The sequence below is a fragment of the Engraulis encrasicolus genome, chromosome 13, assembly GCF_034702125.1.
Source record: "Engraulis encrasicolus isolate BLACKSEA-1 chromosome 13, IST_EnEncr_1.0, whole genome shotgun sequence".
Lineage (NCBI taxonomy): Eukaryota > Metazoa > Chordata > Actinopteri > Clupeiformes > Engraulidae > Engraulis > Engraulis encrasicolus.
In genome coordinates, this window is record NC_085869.1 from 6214705 (window position 1) to 6229704 (window position 15000).

The 15000-nt window shown below is 45.5% G+C and overlaps 1 protein-coding gene across 1 annotated transcript in view; it reads right to left on the minus strand.

Moving 5' to 3' along the window:
- The window catches only part of LOC134460642 (low-density lipoprotein receptor-related protein 1B-like), a 573784-nt gene that overhangs the window by 228257 nt on the left and 330527 nt on the right, over nt 1-15000 (minus strand). Inside the window, exons 22-23 of the mRNA XM_063212999.1 lie at nt 9531-9731; nt 2277-2522 (exon numbers count right to left, since the gene is read on the minus strand). Coding sequence (XP_063069069.1) covers nt 2277-2522; nt 9531-9731 — 447 coding nt within the window. The remainder of the gene's footprint in view (nt 1-2276; nt 2523-9530; nt 9732-15000) is intronic.

Consider the following 15000-nt stretch of genomic DNA (forward strand, 5'->3'; position numbering starts at 1 on the left):
TCAATCCCCTCCGGCAGTGATTCCCATCTATACCACTCCCTCCCTGCACACGACACAGCAAGGAAATCATTCAAGTGCAGCGCAATGCAATAACAATGCAATGACCCCTGTGCTAAGTCAACCAGTACCTTACCTCTAAAAGAGCTCTAACCCAGACATTTTATATGGCTCTGACGTGTCAGTGGTATTTTCTAGGTGAGTGCGATAAAATCCCCTCAGTAAATAACATTATGTTTAGTTCGCTAGGTTATTACCATTATCTTGCTAGTTATTACCATTATCCATTTCCATATACTGTTTACATTGGCCTCTGTGGTTACCAACAAGGGCACCTGTGCCTTAGCAATTCGATAAGACATGAATGTAGTCCATGATTACACAACTCCACAATTACATTATCAATGGTTAAAATACAGTGCCTGATTGCATAGTCTTTCCCAGCATGCAAGTGTAAACAGTGTGACACTCTCACTGTCAAAGACAATAGTACGCTTTCATACGGGGCCCTGCATATTCTGACATTTTTAAGCAGTAGGCCCTGGGCGCGTATGGGGGTCCAAAAATTGCCTTCATCCCCCAAATCATGACATACTACATGCTTGTCTTGTGGTCTGCATCTTGACTGACAGCCGTGATGTGGTGGTTGGGTGGGAGCAATGTAACATTAGTGGCTAGCAGTGCTAAAGTCATTAGCCTCTCAATGGGATCCTGCACTGATGGGGCTTCCCGCTGCCACTACATGATTGCCTCCCTTTATTGCTGTGGGTGAAGTGATGGCTCACACACACAGATGCATGGAGAAATACACACACACATACGCACACAAGTCCAAACACACACACACACATTTCTGCATAGGACTAACTGTTCTGCATTGCTTTGTTAACATATTCAACACACTTTTAAAATACACTGAAGAAGACAGCTAAAGTACTGAAAATCACGTTGATCACAACTATAATCTTAGATTTTCATTCTGAGACACCCTGAAATTAACTTCAAAAGAAGAGCTCTATTAGAAAAAGGTTGGGCAGCCCTGCTCTATACCACGCCAGAAAGTGGAGCCACTATCCTAATAGCTCGCTAAGTGCTGTAAGGCGCGGCGGTGGGAAATTTGATTAGCATCGCACGAGGCGCTGGACCTTCTTGTGCAACAATAATGGTGGGTTGTCCGCTTCAATTCCAGGAGGGTGAATTACACGGGTGAGTAAATGTGAAAAATGTGAGGCAGCCACGCCTATGGTACCACTAGGCCAAAGTTTAGCCTTAGCACTATTAGACAGTTAAATTTGCAGTTTCACTTAGATAGCTGAATTTGACATTTGTGGGGTTGGCCCTAAATTTTAGGGACGGGTGGAATTAGGCGACTTGACTATAACTTTCATAACAGTTTCAAAACATTTAATTTGCTGTGCGATGTCTGGCGTAAAATCTGGAGTAAGATGGCGGCCGCAGATATCGGAAACACGACCAATTGTCAGTCTAGTTTGTGTCAATGACGTTGCTTCTCATCTCAAGGCCAGAAGCACAAGGCGAGGACGGAAGGAAACACAAAAATTGGGACACACAGACGTCGTAAAACAGGTCTTAAAAAAGGATATGGTCACCCTATTATATCTGACTAGCTTGCTGTGACAAACATAAATCCTGAACCAAGTGGCAACTTTGTCATGAAGCCAGTTTTTGGCCCCCTTAGAAATTTGTGTCAATGAGCAGTTGGAAAGGTGTGCCTAATGAAGTGGCGGGTGAGTGTAGTTGTACTGCCCCTTTTCCAGGGTCAGCTATTTACAGTAAGAAGGAAAAACAAAGGCAAAATCCATCCGTGGACAATGACACAGTCTAGCCTGGCCCACTGAGAGTCAATAGGCTCGTTCGTGACGAAGCAGTGCTGCTTTTGCTAAGCAGCGAGCATGCACACCTTGCCAGTTTAATGCATAGTGGTTAGAAAATTCAAACCAGAATGCATCAAACTGGCAAAGTGTGCTTGCCCACTGCCTAGCGAAAGCAGCACTGCTTGGTCACGAACGAGCCCAGTGTAACGCAGTCCAGCTTCCTCTGCCGTAATCCACAGTCAACCAATCCAATCAAATTCTATACAATCCAACCAAATCCAGTGTAATGCAACCCAGTGCGACCTAGTAACATACCTGTGCCGTACATCTGGGCTCAGGCTCCATCCTGAGTAGAAGGAGCACTTCACCACCGTCTTCTGCTGCTCGCCCTGACACAGTCTAGTGTGACCTATTAGTCTAACCTAGTACCATACAGTACTGTACCTGTGCTGTAGCAGCTCTCTCCGTCCGGGCCCAGGCTCCATCCTGGGTAGCAGGAGCACTTCACCACCGTCTTCTGCTGCTCGCAGCGCTGGCTGCACTTCAGGTGCTTGCTGCAGTAGTCCACCACTTCGCAACTGCGGTTGTCGGAGCCAAGATGGAGTCCGGTGGGGCAGGAGCACACCGCCCCCTTGCCTGGGATCACACCGCACTGGTGGCTGCAGCCTCCGTTGGCCTGACGACACTTCTCTGGAAGACGGATAGGAGGAAACAAACAATAAAAACAAATGCTATTGGATCAGGGGTGGGGAACCTTTTCATTCAAAGGGCCACCGTAAAAGTCCTTCGAGGGCCGTCTATGAACACAAACCAGGATTTACTCCTGCACTTATAGGCTTATATTGAAGGCAGTCACCTTTAAAACAGACCCCACCTTCTGTAGGTCCCCTGAATATAACCTAATTGTATTGCAAATGTAATTTCTAAGATTCCTTTACAAAATGTGTCATATTTCATGTGAAGCTGCATAACATTAAAATTGTCTCAGGGGCCGGATAAAACGGCCTCAAGGGCCGCAAATGGCCCTCCAGACAAAGGTTCCCCACGCCTGTATTAGATAAATGCTAGTGCGTTGAATGCTGCACCAGTAAAATTACATCGTTACATTTTCTTATTCTACATTTCAAAACTAGACACTCTACTATACCTTGTGTGTGATTCTCTCTGATGAACAGAACTTACATAGATGATGAATATATACTGAATGCTTACAGGTATTTGCTTTCAACTGTATAATTCCTGTAATTTAATTTACACCATTATTTTGCCAACACATAGGCAAAACAATGAATAGCAGACAAAAAAAACGTCCTTAGGAGATAAAAACACAAAAACAACCCAATGGATATGTGAAGCCAAGCAAGTGAGCATTAGCCATACTGTACATCTTAGCAACAGGAATGGAAAACGGCACGATGCTGCTAGTAACATCTGAAATTGGTACATAGCAGACATGAGATATCTACTGCTGTGTGGGTTTACTATTTATTTATCAGAAACTGACTAGTGAGCTTCCACAGTAAACATGCAAACCCTGTTTGAAACCAGGGAGCTTATGCAATATTGAAAGTTTGTTTATTCTACAGTATATTTGATCATCGTGTGTCACACTTGTATTTATATGAAGTGCAGATTGTTTCAAGCATTGAGCCTGTATATGACAACAAAAATCACAAATATTATGTGTACTCACTCTGCTAGAATACAGGCAGTTATTTTGTTTCCGAGGTCACCGGTGATGTGTTCTGTGTGCTCTCTGCATGCATGCGTGCGTGCGTGTGTGTGCGTTTGTTTTGTGTTCATGGTTGAGCAGAAAATGGCTAATCAAACAGACTGTGTAAGTATAGCATGCTAAAATATACATGCCGCGGGGACAGCAGAGCGCTATACCACAACAAGATTGCATCATGCTGCACAGCGTGATAGTTTCCAAACGGCCCCGAGTGAAAACACAGCAGACGGTCAGGATGGCTTCATCGCAACTCGACACAGGCAGACAAACAGGAATAACAGAGCGACAAAAACTACTGCTATGCACTTTGTCTTTCTATCTACCTTCTTTTTTATATATATTTTTCTGGTCTTTTAGACTTTATTATTCACAGAACAGAATGAGAGAGTGACTGGAAATGTTTATCGAGAGAGAGATGGGGAATGGTCGGCAAAGGACCTGACTGGAAACAATCCATGGGTGAGTTTCTCGAATGCGAAGTTGTTATCCAGTTAGCAACTTGGGTAGTTGCCAATGGGAAATTGCATTGCAAACAGCAAAGTAGCTAACGTAGTTAGCAACTATGGTTTCGAGATATGCACACCTGGGTCGGACGCATAGTAGACGAGTGCCCTACCATTAAGCCACAGTAGGGCCTCTATCTACCTTCTCAACCCTGGTGAATTCCTGTTGATTTACCATTACCATAAATCTAGTGTTAATTATTATCAGTTGATTATGTTAATTTTCTGGAACAAATGTGTGGCAGGCCTGTGGCCAAGGCCATAACTACCATTGAGGACACAGAGGTCATGTCCGCTGTGTTTTATTTTTTCAGTAATGTAAAATGTATCTATTGATGAAAACCGATACATGATCAACAATGATAAATTAAGTCTATATACGCCACCCACATTTATCCTTAAGACAGTGATTCATGAAAACAAACTTAAGAGTTTGACTGAAGTGTTTGAAGATGATCAGCAATGATGAATTCAGTCTATCTATGCCACCCCCATTTATCCTTAAGACAGTGATTAATGAAAGCAAACTTGAGACTTTGACTGAATTCTAAAAGTACAGTATGCAGTACAGCATGCGGTATTTGACCCCGATATTTGAAAATGTCTGGTTACGGTCCTGCCGGTGGCTTTTACTTTCTCAACCCAAAATGTCCGAATTTGCAGCAATACATATAGTGCGTTGCAATATGCGACCTTGCCTCCTCCACTTGCCTCCTCCACTTGCTTCTCTCCTCGTACCAGGAAGTAATATGTCATGATGACATCACTGACAACAGCATTATATTTAAATATCTTGCAAAGCCTCAATTGTAGAGTCTTTTTCTAATTTGCAATTGGGATGGTGAATGAAAAACAGTCCCTCAAAAGTTGTTGTGGCTAGGCTGACAGCTGGGAAACTGTATCGTTTTCTCCACGGAGGAGGGGCTAGGAGGCGGGACGAGGAGACAAACGCAAGTGGAGGAGGCAAGGTTGCAACGCACTCATAGGCCTACTCCTGGCAAGACTGCAAGGGATGTGATGGAATTATGTAGGCCTATCTATAAACTCATCTCGAACTAAAATGAAATTCCCCGGTTCTCTGATCTTTCTGGTCAGGACAGTGAATTATAGAAATCCTCCAACTTAGTGAAACTTCTTTTGTCTCCTTTTGTCTTCATAAAAGTTACTTTTTTGCCACTGTTTGACATATAATCCATGGCAGGGAGAAAGATCATTTTGTGATAACATAAAATAGTGAGAGAGGCATGGAAAGAGCAAAGACAAAAAAAGAAAAGAAAATGAGATTGAGAAATGACACTGGCAAGGTCCCTCATCTTGCAGAGTGCAGAGAAGGAAGAGGATGAAATGGAGAAAGATGAGGAGGAGGAAGAGGAGGATGAGGATGAGGAGCCCTTCATTTGACACCTCGACAAGAAAGGAAATGAGTTCACACTGCAGGGGACTCCCGTGAGTCAGCTGGTGCAGAAGGGGAAGGGGTGGGCTGGGGGAGAAATGGGGCCCAGGCACTTTTGGCTTAGCCCCTTAATGCACGCCATACCTCCAGTGGCGCGCTGTAATAGTCATTGAAATGAAACTACCTTAGCACTACAATACTATGACACAACACAGGCTCTTTGGTAATGCACCACGACTTCGTCATTACCATACTGGTAACAACACATTTTTAAAGCCGCGTCTTAAAGGGTTTAAGGGGCCCCTCATAATTAGCAGTGAACAACTGACTCACCGGTGTGTCCCGCACCCTCGCAGGCTCCTATTTTCAGAAATGTTAATGTTTTTTTTTTTTAAAATTTCTGAAAACAAGGATTCAGAGGCCACAGGGAAATGCCTGCTATGCCAGATGGCCAGTCCAGCCCTGTGGGGGTAGGGGTTGGACAGACTCCCCAAGGTGCTTGGGCATGGAACAGGTAAATCCATCCCCATAAGCTCCCACATGCACCCAAAGCAGCACCAGCCTATTGCTCTTTCTCACTCTATCAGGGCTTGAATCCCAGGGTGCCACATACTACTACTTCCCCCACCCACACATGCACACACCTCATTCCAACCGTGTACCGTACGTACCCCGACCCAAACTCCAAGTCAATACGTGTTAAGCCTCCATTATCCCAACGCAGTCTCACCCCAAGTAGTCAATTTCTGACTACCTTGGACCAGACTGCAATTTTTGACGTCTTGGGTATTCCTTCCACGTCACATTTTGACTATGTGGCCTAACCCTAAACCTATTCCTAAACCTAACCTCAATGACGTTATGCTGCCACAAGGGGGCAACACTTACAACAACTCACCACACTCTCCAGGGGTGGGCTGGGGGAGAAATGGGGCCCAGGCACTTTTGGCTTAAAGGGCCCCCCATCATAATTAGCGGTGCACAACTGACTCTCCGGTGGGCCCCGCACCCTCGTAGGCCCCTATTTTCAGAAATGTAAATGTTTTTTTTTTTTTTACATTTCTGAAAATAGGGGCCCACAAGGATTCAGAGACCACCGAGAAATGCCTGCTATGCCAGATGGCCAGTCCAGCCCTGGGGGGTGGTTTGGACAGACTCCCCAAGGTGCTTGGGCTTGGAACAGGTAAATTAATCTCCATAAGCTCCCACGTGCACACCCAGACTGGCACCAGCCTATTGCACTCTCTCTCTTTCTCACTCTATCAGGGCTTGAATCCCAGGGTGTGCACTACTACTAGTACTCCCCACCCACACATGCACACACCTCATTCCAACCGTGTACCGTACGTACCCCGACCCAAACTCCAAGTCAATACGTGTTAAGCCTCCACTACCCTAGCAACACCTCACCCACAACAGCTCACCACACTCTCTCTTTTTAAAGTTTTGTTTTTGGTCTTTTTCAACTTTGATAGGACAGTAGTGTGAGAGGTGGACAGGAGGCAAATTGGGAGATAGACGCGGAGGGGTCGGCAAAGGACCCGGGTCGGGAATCAAACCCGGGTCAGCCGCATGGCAGGGTGCCCTACCGGTTGGCCACGGCAGGGCCAGTTCACAACACTCTCTATCTCTCCGACTCACTGGCGCAGTGACAGTCACCAAGATCCAGAGTCTCCAGACGTTTCTGTCCAAATGCATTTATGTCTCCCTCCCAGCCACACACCACACCACACCTCCACACCCACCCATCCGCCAACCACACCTACAATATGCCACACTCCCTCAGTGCCTGAGACAGGCAGGGGTTGCCAAATGAGGATGATGATTTCCAGCCCAAAAAAATGCTCAAAACCCGCCTAGAAGCACAAAATCCCGCCCAATTCTATTGATTTCTATGGGAAAAAATGGTGGGATTTTCTGCTAAATGCCATTTTTACCCACACACGGCCATCCTAAGCAGCCCAATTGGGCGGGAACCAGCCCAATCTGGCAACACTGGAGACAGGCTCTGGCAAATAAAGCAGAGGAAAGAAGAAAACGGGGAGGAGGAATCTCCATGGGCACTGCATTAGTCTCAAAAGGGGGTCAAGTCCTGTGCAAATCCCATGAGATTTTTCATAGCCAGTCCTCCCAAGCAAACATAAACACAAACACCAAAACAAACACAGAACAACAAAAAATACAACCACCAGGTTTACAAAAATGTGTTCTCAACATATGTATTAATATGGCTTTTATGGCTGTATGGGGGGTGGGGGGTTTGTTGTGTCATAAAGCTGCGAATGGGGAGGTGGTTTTAAATGTTTAATTGGGGGATGTGGGGGGGGTACCATTCACATTGGATTGTAAGTGAAGGCTGATTTGTTTGTAAGATGACACACAAATGGTTCAATAAACGAGTGTTGAATCTCATATGTATTAATAGATCACATTCTTTTCTTTCTCTTCTCACCGTTTTATGTCCTTACTTTCCCTCAAGGCTGTTGACTACAGTTGGTCTTCAAAGGTGCCACAGGGAGATGAGCTGAGAATTGAGCCTGTTTGTTCATTTCCCTTTTGAGAATACCCCTTGCTGCTTTTCAGGTTACCAGCCAGACTTCTTGATTCACAGTTAAATGTATTTTCCCCCATGTGAATATATACAGCTATACAGTGAAGGAAGATCTATTTTCTTCCTGAACGTAGCATGTATGTTGTGTGTGGAACTGAAGCTTCTCATTTGCGGCCAAGGCCATGTTCCTGCCCAGGCATATTCAGCTGTCTTGGCAAACGAGGTGTGTATTTATATCTGGGCTTTTATATGCAGCCGAACCTGCTTAAGAACCATTTAGACTTGGCATAATCTTGTTTTGTGCATTATCATTCATTACACGAGATTAACACTAAGTAGCAAATTGAATGAAAATCCAATAATATTTTTCAATCTCTCCTCTGCTTTCTCTGTATATATTCAAACAGATACACTGTGATCATTTCCTGGATTCTCTTATAGTATTGTTAGGCGTCCATAAATAATGGTACAATAAAGAAGAAATGGACATGTCATTTATCACTTCAGAGCCATGTTATAGGGTACCTAGCCTACATACTGTAACAGGAACACTTAATTAAACCAACAAATAAATATGTGGTTGAATTTATCTCCTGAAAGAGGAACAATTCCAAACACACAACTGACAATCCAGGGGTGCGTTTCTTGAAAGCAAAGGTGTTAGCCAGTTAGCAACTTGGTTAGTTGCCAATGAGAAACTGCATTGCAAACAACAAAGTGTGTAGCTAACATAGTTAGCGATTCTGTTTCAGTGCGGCCTCCCAGAATCTGAGGGACTCTGGAGGTATAGCCCTGGCATCGAATATGTGGTTTGTTACTAGCCCGGCTCGGCCCTACTGGTGACGCAACGCCTTTAGCTCAGCTACACACAGTAGGACCAGGAGCTTGCTCAATCCCGCTACAGCGGGATCTCCATCCACTTTGTCTGGAACCAATCAACAGAGCATTTCCAACCGTCCTGGGTAGAGGCGTGTTCAAGGCATTGACGTGGTTTAAGCAGAGACATTCTATTGGGCTAAGCAATGTTTGGTTTAAACTTCGGCACAGCCCTCAACCAGTAGCAAGCCGAGGGAGACGGGTTAACCAGGCCAATGACATGGAAACAAAGTTCTTCCTATGGAAACGCTAATCATTATAGTCCTGGTCAGACAAGAATCGCGGTACGTGATCTGAAGTCTATGAAAATCAGGCAAGTTTGTTACCACAAATTAACCAAAACCGGAGCACATGACCACATTTGTTATTTTTCATTCTTGCAACAGGTAAATAAAGATTCGTTAGTTTACCAAAATGTGTAGTGTTTTTGAGGACCACCAGGGACACCTGTGGATACCCCTGCTATCAAACACACAGTACAGGGGTGCATTTCTCGAAAGCATAGTTGTTAGCAGTTAGCAACTTGGGTAGTTGCCAATGAGAAATTGCATTGCAACCAACGAAGTAGCTAACATAGTTAGCAACTACGCTTTCCAGAAATGCACCCAGTACTGTGACACCCCCAATTGGTGAGTCCACTTACCACAGAAGGGCCCTTCGTCAGACTGGTCAGCACAGTCCCTCCTTCCGTCGCAGATCTTCTCGGGGGGCAGGCAGGAGGAGGTGTCGTTGGCGCAGGGGTGGCCGGGGAGCTTGCAGCTGGCTTCGCTACAGGACTCTTCGTCTGAGCGATCCTCACAGTCACTGTCACCGTCACACACCCAGCTCTTGCTGATGCACTTCCCTAGGGAGGGGTGGGGGATGGTGTGTGGGAGAGGAGGTGAAAGGACGACAGTGGTGGTGTGTGTGTTTGTGTGTGTGTGTGTGTGTGTGTGTGTGTGTGTGTGTGTGTGTGTGTGTGTGTGTGTGTGTGCGTGTGCGTGTGCGTGTGTGTGTAAAAAAATTGCGCGTGTGTGTGTTTGTGCAAAGGGGATAGACAGAGGGAAAAAGAACAGCGCTGAGTTAACTGAAGTTGAAGTGCCTCCACCGCACACAAACTTGCACTGTCAGATACACTCACAGAGACTTGTACAGCTACTTAGAAATCTGTTCTGACGGTAGCTGGTTGTAAGCACCAACCACTGAGTGGGAGACAGCACATGCTGAGGAACCCACTGAGATGCAATGTTGAACAAAGTCTGTGGACAAGTGCATAACAGGAACATGCTCACACACAGGCACATACACACACACACACACACACACACACACACACACACACACACACACACACACACACAGGCACATACACTAAACGAAACGCTGTGGTAATAATTATAAACTTCAAATAAAATCAGTTTCCCTTTCACCAAATTTCTTTATGAGTCAACCCAACAGCTCACTTACATCATATTAGGATTAGATCTGTGAGAAATTGTACAACTGAGGCTATCTGAATCGCTAAAACGCAACCTAAAAAGGTAGAGAAGACTTTAAAAAGGGCAGCAGCCGCTTTTTTCTGTCAGATCTCCATGGTGGGAGACACTAATGCCTTCTCCACACCAAGAGCGTCCTACGCTGCCTGGTAGAGGAAGTAGCAGAAAAAGTTTTGACTTGAATTCACTTTATTAGCTCTGGACGCGGCATTGACATGTACGATTTAGCTAATCACATAACGTCTCTGGCTTGACAGCCTGGGACATTTGTAGATATGAACATTCCAATTGGTTTCGCCGAACCGCGTCATAGTTTGACTTTGATGGTTAAAATTCTCTCTGGTCGCTCAGTTCGCTTCGCCCCTGGCGAATTCGCTCTGGTCGTGCTCGTCATGTACCCTCGATGGAGAAATAATGACTTCCATCGCTCCGTTAGCGCAGGCCCTCCATAGAGAAATAATGACGTCCATCGCTCTGTTAGCGCAGGCCCTCCATAGAGAAATAATGACTTCCATCGCTCCGTTAGCGCAGGTCGCTCTTGGTGTGAACAAGGCATGACTCTGCATCTTAGGGCAAGGGAGAATATGGAATGGAAATTGATAGGGGGATAAATGGAGGTTATTGTTCTCAATTAACTAAAAGTTAACTAAAACTAACTGAAATCCCACTTAGCAGGCCTGGCCCGGGACAAAACAATCAGGCCGGGCATTTCCAGTCAAGAGCGGTGCGCCAGGCATTGAGAGACAATGAAGCCTGTGAAAAAAATGTGTAGTCATCTTTTATGGACTATCTTGAGCACAACAGCCAAAATGAATAGTCTGAGGGGCCAGTTGTAGTTAGCCTGGTCCTTACAATCCCATAATACTACCATTTCATTTTGTATTCATGGTCTGGCATTTGTTTGCTCTGAAGCAATTGCAGAACGCAGGAAGTTTGCACTCAGTTATGGTTTGAAATGATTGGACACCTCTCACCCAATCGCCGATAGTTACTCAACAACAACATAGCGCAGACCAGTGGCTCTGGCGCAGATGTTTACGTCATTGTCACGAGCGTCCTTCCCCTTTCGCACCCACGTGGGGAGCTTATTCACTGTTTTCTGGTTGGGGCGTTCAAAATCCTACCGCTCCAGACACTCCACAGAAAAGCAAGGCCAGACTCGTAGTGGATCCAATCCTTTGGCCGAAGTACGTAGTTTGGCTCACGAGGCTAACTTGTAGTAGCATGAGGAATGATACCACTACACTGAGGGGAGGACCAGGCCAAAATCATCAACAGTCCACCAGCCAAATGCCCTGTATGCCTAATGACCAATCCAGCCATGCCACCAAGGCCAAATGAACATGCAGACAATTTACAATCATCTGAGATCTTCATTCACAAAAAAGGCAAAAGTCCTCATAAAAAATGGCATCTCCATATTTGTTTTGTTTTATTTTCTCTTTTCTTTCCGTCGGCCATTAAAAGGTACTGCACACTGTTACACATGTCATGTCATTAAAAGAAAACACACACACACACACACACACACACACACACACACACACACACACACTCACACTCACACTCACACTCACACTCACACTCACACTCACACACACACACACACACACACACACACACACACACACACACACACACCTGCTGGTTTTGAGGCAAGGTTCATTGGGTGTAATGTTGAATAATGAATGGCCGCCTTTCATATGCAATGTGATATTTTTTGCCCTTTGTCTGATACCTTTTGACATATTAAATGAGACTTCCCACCATCTCAGAGCACCCGGGGCCTGACATACGGCTGTGTTGCAGGGGAAGAGGGATGTCGGGAAAGGCTTAGAAATGGTAATATCACTCATCTTAAAGGCCACAATGTCAACAGCAGGCTAGCAGCAGCAAGCCCCTTGGCTGCATGACTCAGATTCAGACATGGGAGCCTTAGCTGTGTGACTCAGATTCAGCAGTCCCTCCAGGATTTTGCACTGTGATTTTGTGATTTTTGCGGTCAAAATGCCTGATTTTGTGGCGGCATTTTCTCATTTTTTGCAAAGATTTTGCGGCATTTTCTCATTTTTTGCAAAGATTTTGCATCCCTTTCTGGGTTTTTTGGTAACTGAAAACCACAATCAGTCTAAGCAGGCTTAAGACAAAAGAGAGAGAGATTCAGAAACACACTTCCTATATAATAGAATATTGTCAAAAGCTGTCAGAGCGTCTTATTAGCCAGTGCGTCCAATGTGTAAAAAAAAATCATGTCCTCGACACTCATAAATCTCTGTCGATATTTTAGAACGACTTTGGGGGAAAAGCGCGTTATGAAAAAATACTTGTGGGTATAGCCTACCAATAGGCCTAAAGGGCCGTACACACACGTCGCTGCTAGTTACTCGCTCAGCGGATGAAGTCAATAGAATGTCTACGTGTTCCAGCGAGTCTCGCTGGCGAGTAGGCGAGGAGAGTACAAGCGATGCGATGTGGGCGGGTTCCGAGATAAACTTATTTTATCTTCGAGCGACGCGAGTTAAGCGAGTAACCAATTGGAATGCAGAATACAGATTATTGACAGGTGACGTTGCCCCTGTGGTGTTCTGACCACCCAACTTCTGCACGTTATCACGCTTTGGTTAAAAGTGTTGAGGAAAATACATACAGTGTACACCATCAAAGGCTCATATGCATGGTTGTGCACGGCACACGATCAACGTTAAACAGCGTAGGCCTACATTTTGTTTCGTACGGACGTTATTGGTGCGGACAGCGGGAACAATGACAACCAGTAAACAAAATCACCCAGAGCGAGTGGCAAGTAGGCGAGTGAGCAAGTAGCGAGTAACTAGCAGCGACGTGTGTGTACGGCCCTTAATGAAGAGCGTCGCGGGGTACAGTAGCCAGGCTGTATGCAAGCGTTACAATGTCACCTGTTGGAAGACGCGTCTCTCTCTCTCTCTCTCTCTCTCTCTCTCTCTCTCTCTCTCGCTCGTATTGCAAGCTGTTGCATATTATAAAGTTGTGATGGCATACACGCTCTCGTTGACATGGTTGTGTGCATGGTTGCATGGATTCGCAAGACTTTATTGCAATAACACAGTGAAAGCGTGGAAGGGCCGTTCACTTCCTATCTCGGTGTCCTTGACTGAAACAAGTTGCAAAACTCCACACTTCCGAAACCTTTGTGATCGGCACTACAGTGATTGTTATCAGAAGGCTTGTGCCTACGCATAGACATAGACCCTTAAATTACAAACATTAGCGAACATTGAAAAAAGATCAGACAACGACCGTCGGGTAGCATGCTCATGAAAGCGACAGGGGAGAGTGGAGAAGTTCCGCAAACATAGCCTAACGTAAGATGTTTGCTACTGTGCGACAGTACCGCCACTATTTCATGACTGCATACACTTCTTCGTCATGGATAAATGGGCAACAATACTTTTTCCACCCAGGATTGCACTGAAAAGTAGGCTACTGCTGTTAAAAAAAGGGTCATGAGTGTGCAGCACCGACGCCTGCGTGTATGTGTGAGGGAGGGGAGGAGAGACGCGGAACAGCTGAGATGAGGGTCGCGACTTCCGAAATAGCAGGCAATTCTTTTTCAATGTTTCAGTGACATATTAACAAAAATGCTTCGTATTGGTTTTCATCTCCGGTGGTATTGTAGTCACATTTTTATTTTTTTGACGAAAATATAAATTAATAAACTCCACAGAATGTTGAAATTTTGCGGGAAAAATGCGGCTTTACAGGAATTACGCGGCATCGTGAAATTATGCGGAATATCATTGAATTTGCATGAATCCACGCGATCGCTGAATCGCGAAAAACTGGAGGGACTGTTCAGTACAGCAGTACAATTGGGCTGCTTAGGATGGGCGTGTGCGGGTAAAAATGACATTTTGCAGGAAAACCCGTCTAATTTTGCCCATAGAAATCAATAGAATTGGGCGGGATTTTGTGCTCCTAGGCGGGTTTTGAGCATGTTTTGGGCTGCCTCATCAGCCTCATCTGGCAACCCTGCAGTACGGTACCATGCGCTGGGATATTGGGAACTGGGAAATGGCTAACGGCTAATTGGCTAACTGGTGGGTCTGGGATCTAACCAACAGCCTTTGAGCGACAAGCCTGACACCCTAACAGCTTGCCCATGACTTCACAAACATTTAAACTACTGTATTTATTTAATACAGTATAGACGCATGCACGCACGCACGCACACACACACACACGCACCATGCATGCACGCAAACACACACACACACACACACACACACACACACACACACACACACACACACACACACACACACACACACACACACACACACACACACACACACACACACACACACACACACACACACACACACACACACACACTCTAAAAGTGACATGTGCTTGGGTTTATAATAGGAATGGGTAATAATTTCTGAAAAACTCTCTGCTCATTGAACAACCAGAAGGAGGAGTAGGAGGCTGGCGAGAAGGAGGTGGATGAGGAGGAAGAGAAGGAGGAGGAGGGAGGAGGAAGAGGAAGAGGAGGGAGGAGGAAGAGAAGGAGGAGGGAGGAGGAAGAGGAGAGACCTGCAAGAGGAGGAGGAGGAGAAGGAGGTGGAGGAGGAGGAGGAGGCAGGAGGTGACAAATTT